At 46.6% G+C, this 6,661-nt stretch overlaps 1 protein-coding gene across 2 annotated transcripts; it reads right to left on the bottom strand.

Moving 5' to 3' along the window:
• Positions 1–716: 716 nt before the first annotated feature.
• LOC311137170 (uncharacterized protein) lies at positions 717–6,359 on the bottom strand. Of its 2 annotated transcripts, XM_084171522.1 has the most exons (9): positions 5,854–6,327; positions 5,502–5,603; positions 5,097–5,411; positions 4,335–5,006; positions 3,970–4,188; positions 3,063–3,275; positions 2,298–2,515; positions 2,027–2,210; positions 717–1,873 (listed from the first exon to the last, which is right to left on the bottom strand). In XM_084171522.1, exons 1-8 carry the CDS (start codon positions 5,893–5,895, stop codon positions 2,042–2,044), a joined length of 1,950 nt encoding a protein of 649 aa, XP_084027648.1. In that variant the 5' UTR covers positions 5,896–6,327; the 3' UTR covers positions 717–1,873; positions 2,027–2,041. The 2 variants fall into 2 exon arrangements, with proteins under 2 accessions (XP_084027648.1, XP_084027647.1); XM_084171521.1 differs by having other exon boundaries at positions 717–2,210; positions 5,854–6,359.
• Positions 6,360–6,661: the final 302 nt, after the last annotated feature.

The following is a 6,661-nucleotide window of genomic DNA, read 5'->3' as shown; positions in this document are numbered from 1 at the left end:
TCTCAGCCGGCCGCAACCGGGAGACCCATGGGGCGGCTCACAATTGGCCCAGCGTTGTCCAGGGTAGGGGAGGGAATGGCCGGCAGGGATGTAGCTCAGTTGGTAGAGTATGGCATTTGCAACGCCAGGGTTATGGGTTCGATTCCCACAGGGGGCCAGTATGAATATATATATTTTTTTTTATGTATGCACTCACTAACTGTAAGTCGCTCTGGATAAGAGTGTCTGCTAAATGACTAAAAAATTGTTTTAAAAATATTGATGTTATTGTAGGGTACTTGGGCTTTATTTTCATGACTATGAATGATCCTGGCAGATAAATCTGACCTAAATCAAATTTTACTGTAATATACTGTACAACAGTAAACAAGTCCTGTCAGTATGATGGACCTTCAACTTTTCATATTCAAAATCTTATCGGCCAATGAATAATAATAATAATGGATTTTTGTAGCCAGCTAACAATCATAAATTCAAATGTTGATTTTTCCTTAGCCAGTAATCTGGTTTTACCTGGAGTTTGGGGTGAATTTGCTGTTCATTGCATGTCCATTCATGTTAAACACCCAATCTCCGTGGTAACCCCTAATTTATGCTTTACTAAGATCAGTGTTGCATTAATAAATAAATATGATTTATACAGATTGTCCTTGTCTAGCTTGGTTTATGGTCTGGTAGAAAACTATAAGAAACAAATTACTCATGGACTCATAGAAGATTCCAAGCAACAGATAAGCATACATTTATTGAAACAATTAAATCTTAAAATGTGATACATATATAATTTTACGTTTTCAAATAAACATTTTAACAGTTTTGCTTCCTTCAGTGGCAGTGTTAACTTACGTTGAATACAAAATTACTTAAGTCAGCTAAACAAAACTTTTGATGATAAATAGATATCAATATTTCTCTACAGTGTGGCCATTTAAGACTGATCACAGAAGATCTGGCTCTGGGTTCTGAGATCAACTACAAGGTGCTTTTTAATCAGAGAACATCTTCTATGCCAGTTAAAGGTTCGTGCAGTATCTACCGATTTGGTTCCTCAGCTCCATAAACCAGACTAATTCTAATCAAACTAAAACCTTGAGATTAACAGTGTCCTTATTTCACACGGCTTACACCAGGAATGGGCAACTTTGATGGGGGTGGGGGCTCATCATGAGGGTCCACAGTGGCTCGTGGGTCTGCGTACCCACATCCATATTCCCCCCCCCAAGTAAATCATTTTAGCAGCCCCCCTCGTGACAGCAAAGATTTAAAAAATATATGTTTTACAGCTAATTTCCTGCAATTCTACACATTTTGCCATAGGGTGGAGGCAAATGTTTGCAGTTTTTAATATGATAACTGATGATCAATGGGTCCCACCCCGGTCGGTAATTCGACCATGCTTACTACAAGTTCAGATAGCTGGCCGCTAGACTAACTTACCAATAACAAAAAGAAAAATGCTGACATGGGATAATTGAGTGACTGCTGATGCACAACCAAATAATGGATGGAACGGTACAAATGGAATAGCATCAAACACCACTGACCATTCCATTACCACGAGCCGTCCTCCCCAATTAAGGTGCCACTAACCAATCTCCTGTGCTCAACAGTACGTTGAGGACCCGACACCCGATTTTTAAAGACTTAATTTGAGTCTAAGAAATTGGCCCTATGGGTCCTTACTGAGTAATACATTCACCCCATATTAGGTGTTTACAGGGGTTAAAACTAAGATAAATTACTGAATCTATTACAAATAAACTCTGGATAATAAGAGCAGGTACTGAATTGTGATTCAAGCAGAACTTTTCTGGATAAATGTTTTTTGGGGGACATTCAACCTATCAGACGGTTGTGACTAAATGGAGTACAGCTACGACCAGAAGTTACTTTTTGTAGCAGGTTAGGAGAACATTTTAGCTAACCCTAACCCTTTTCCTAACCTTAACCTCATTCTCCTAACCTAATCCATTAATTATCCTAACCTGCTACGACAAAGTCACTTCTAGTCGTAGCTGTATTCCACCTAGTCAGAACCCTATCAGAGTGTGAGGGTCAGGTCAGCTCCGCCCACAAAGCGGCAGTGGACATTCTCTAGGAAGGGCAGCTGTGATTGGAGGAGGTCCACCGTTGTTATGGAGATGTTTTTACACATGGAGATGTCCAGCGTCCGCAGTCTCTTACAGTGTTGGACGAGCATGGAGAGAGACCTGTTGGGAGTATGAGTTCACTGCTGTCAAACCCTGATACACAGATAACACAGTCTGTCTCTCTGGGGTTCTGTGTGCGTGTCTCACCTATCTGTGACTGTGTCGCAGCAGGACAGGTAGAGGTGCTGCAGCCTGGCGAGGTAGGGGGCGGCGCGGGCGATACCCTGGTCACTGATCTGGGGGCAGTGGCTGAGTGCCAGGCTGGTGAGGCTGCGGCAGTGGTAGGCCACCGACGCCAGGCTGTCATCACTGATCTCAGGCAGCATGGAGAGAGAGAGGCGCTGGAGGTCTGGATAACGCAGCACCTGCTCACAACAACAATTGCCCGGTTAACTAAGGTTCCCCATTCAATGGACACAGGACGTCAACCACTTACAGGGAAATTGTCAAATTGTTCAACTTCATATTCATCATATCTAGCACTACCCCATTATCAACATATGTGAAAATGGCACGTTTCTATGTCTTGTAGTAAAAAAAAGATAGAGGAAGATGGGTATTTCCAATGACATCATCAACCAATTAGTAGACAATTAGTAGGCAATGCCTACTCACAATTGGTTAAAAAAAAAAAAGAAATCACACGACGCACACCGATGATGTCATTGGAAACACTTATCTTCCTCTATCTTCTAAACTACAAAACATAGAAACACGGCATTTCCACATATGTTGATGTTGGGGTCGTGCTGGAGATTATGAATATTACGTTTTTTTAAACGTGTCCCTTAAATGGAGTGTTTCTTAACCTGACCAGGAAAAACCTAAAACCATGGCCAAGGGTTAATTCTGCCCAGTCAGGAAAAACTCCTTGCCCTAACCATAGCCTGTATATTCTCATGGTAGACCAACCTGTGTGATGCTACTGTCAGTGAGTTTGGAGCAGGCAGACAGGTCGAGCTCCTGGAGGCTCCTGAGGGCCAGAAGTGAGGCCCCCTCCTGTTCCTTGAACACCCCCAGGTCCTCGTCCGTCACCAGCCGGGGCTTCTCCTGCAAGGGCTTGCTGGGAGGCCGGAAGAAACCCATGTTCCCAAAAGTACAGGTGAAGCTGGGCCCCTTGTGCTCCTGCAAGGAGTCAGGGTGAGAGGTTGAAGGTCAGATAAAGGTCAGGGGTGTATGGCTGTAGTAAACTACAGTGGTGGTAACATGAATATAAGCGCAGACAAGACCAGCTAGTCTACTTATTTTACATTTTAGTCATTTAGCAGACGCTCTTATCCAGAGCGACTTACAGTTAGTGAGTGCATACATTTCTTTTTTTATACTGGCCCCCCGTGGGAATCGAACCCACAACCCTGGCGTTGCAAGCGCCATGCTCTACCAACTGAGCTACACGGGGCCCATCATCACCAGATCTAATCAGACTAGTATCAGCACAGAGTTACCTCACCAGGTTCTGTCTGTCTGAAGCCTACCACAACTTGGGAGCTCAAATCAAGAAACAAGAGTAGGCAAGGATTCACATTCACATCCTCTTCTACAAAGGTACTTCTCTAGCGTTCGTCACGCCAGAAACAGCACTTCTCTGGGAGGCCATTTCCTGTTTTGGAGAAGAATAAGGAGAGATTTCCTCTGAGTGGCTGACTGCTGAACACAGCGTTCTGCTCTGGCACAATCACAGGAACAGGCTAAAGGCCCTTGTCTATCACACACATTCATTCTCACATGCACGCTTGTAGCTTGCACACTCCCACAGGTCTGCTTTCTTATATCCTATTCCCAAGACTTCTACACTTCTCCCCACCCAGCCCTCTCTCACCATTTCCTTGCTGGGCTCACACTCCTTGGTGGGCTCCACCATGCCCAGCAGCCCCCAGTCTGTGATCTCCTTGCACCAGCCCAATCGCAGCACCACCAGCCCGGGCAGGTAGGTGGCGATAGCACGCACGCTCAGGTCTGTGAGGTAGACGCAGGAGGTGAGGTCCAGCTCCCGCAAACTGGAGCCCAGCAGCCGAGCCAGAGAGAACACAGCCAGGTCCTGAGAGAGATGGGAAACAAAGGAACATGAGAGATGATGTCCTGATAAACATTTCATTCTATAAAAGATAAATCCTAAAAGAGTCAGGTAAAACAGCTCAGGTAAAGTCATAGTAATGTGAGGGAGAGAGCAGCACACACACTGACCCTGATATAGGTGCAGCTCTTGAGGCTGAGGGTTTCCAGCCGTGCCCTGGGCTCCGGGGCAGAGAGCCCTTTCACTATCTCGGCCCCACTGACATGCAGGCACTCAGACAGATCCAGGGTCCTCAGCTCTGGCAGCGTCATCAGGTCAGCCAGTCCTTTATCCGTCACCCTCCAGTCCCGGGACAGAGAGAGGAGCCGGAGGCACTTCAGGCCCAGGGCCACAGCCAGTACAGCCCGGCTGGTGAGCTCTGTGCAGGCGCTGAGGTCCAGGGTCCGGAGGCCAGGCTGGTGCTTGCAGAGCACCTCCACAGAGTAGTCTGTCAGCTCCTTGCAGCCCCGCAGACGCAGCTCCTCCAGAGACAGGCCCCCTACCTGGGCCACGGAGCGCAGTGACTCTGGGGTGATGCTGGTTCTGCTCAGGTCCAGCCCCCGCACGGTGGAGGCCTGCTCCTGCAGCAGCCTGCGGAGGTTCCGTAGGGAGAGTAGGGCAGAGGAGTCAGGCCCCACGGGGCAGCCACGGTACGGGTCAAATTCAAAAGCGATGTGGCAGCCGGCCAGGGAGAGACGGCGAAGTCTGAGAGTGCAGCCTGTGAGACGGTTGAAGGTGAGGTCTGATAGATAGCGCAGGTCAGAGAGATCCAGCTCCTCAAGACCTGCTAAAGCTACCCGCACCTAGGAAAAGGACAAACTCATTTAAAAACTGGCATGTGTAAAAAATACTTTTTTTAAAAGAATCATCATCTCCAGCCTACATGGTCTGACCTGCTGGCGGTGTTCTTCTCTGGACAGAAAGGCTCCAGACATGAAGAGGCTGTCCAGGCCATGGAGGTCAAGTCTGCGCAGGGCGGTCAGGTGGGGCAGCAGGGCCAGGAGGGAAGACTCGGTCACGCTGCTCCCTGGCAGGGCCAGGCTCTCCAGCCGAGGGCCCAGATGGAGCCCTATCCCCTGCAGCACAGCCCGGGACATACTGGAGCCATCCAGGTGGCTTATAACCAGGCTGCAGCGGGAACGCCTACTCAGGCCCCGGATCAGATCCAGGGAGGAGATGGAGGCTGGGAACTTGAAGGTGAGATTCCTCTGGAAAATGGAGTCAGAGTTAGGATTAGGCTGTTAGTTAGATTTATGAAATTAGTGAGATTTAGGGGAAATTGTGGAATAGAGTAGTACCTGAAATTGGAGGTCTTGGCTCGCATCATACCAGCTCCAGCAGACCAGAGAGGCTTCCTTCCTGTCTGATGCTTTGAGGAAACTTAGGATGTAGGTGATGATCTAGACAGGAAGTTGATTGGACCACCAGGTCTTTTACAACAATTTTATCATAGTGCCATGCATAAGGAAATTGATCATATAAGGTGTGTCTCAATGCATTATAACTTGTTAGCTAGCTAGCTGGTAGTAGCATATTAAGTTGTTGATACAACCGTGTTAGTCAAGACACCCAAAGCATTGACAACCACATCCTCAGTGACACTAAATGTCATTTTATGAAGCAGGCTACTATCCTATTTGCTAGTCTTACCTCAAGAGGTAACTCAGGCGTTTCCATGGTTATGTCTCTCATCCCCAGTCAAATCCTTGGATTACAAGATGGAGTGTAGTCCTTCATTATATCGATCATGTCAATACCTGTCAAGCATTTTCAATTCCGATTTTAGCTGATGAGCTAGCTACAACATCAAGTGCTGTCAGCTAACTAACGTTAACGGCAGCTATCCAGCTAGCTAGTTCTCTCTGGCTCGTTTACATTACATTAGCTAGCTATCTTCAATCTTGCTAGTTTCATTAATTCACGTCCCAATCAGACCTGGTTCACCATGTTGAGTTATTTGATGCGTTTCAATTTTCTCACTTCAACAACAGTTATTTAATTTAGAGCACGAAGATGTCATCACGATCATCACCCTCTTATTATTTACTTTGCCAGCGCCACAGATGGTCCCTCAGCTGACTGCAGATCACAACAAACATTCTGACGTAACACTAAAACCGAGGGGCTTCGGCTTCTTCTTCGGCTTCTTCTTCTTCGGGTTTGGGTTGGGATTCTTCTTCTTCTTCTTCTGTGGGTTTTATGGCGGACTACAACCCAAAAAGCAGTATTGCCGCCACCAACTGGACGGGTTGAAACCAAAACAAGGTAAAAAGAAAATCCATACGTGATAGGGAAACTAACTTAATCTACCCAAATATAAATAGTACATTGAGAAAACAAATACAACTCCCACTTCTTCCTTCTTTCAATTCTCCATATCTCCCTTCTCAGGCTCTAGGGCCTGAGAGGGTAGTTCGGCTTGTGACTAATCCATATAACTCCTTCGCTGAGAAATCTT

This window comes from Coregonus lavaretus, assembly GCF_964263955.1.
Source record: "Coregonus lavaretus genome assembly, chromosome: 11".
In the NCBI taxonomy this organism is placed as follows: Eukaryota; Metazoa; Chordata; class Actinopteri; order Salmoniformes; family Salmonidae; genus Coregonus; species Coregonus lavaretus.
Note: the sequence above shows the minus strand (reverse complement) of the source record. Positions and strands in the feature narration are given on the sequence as shown.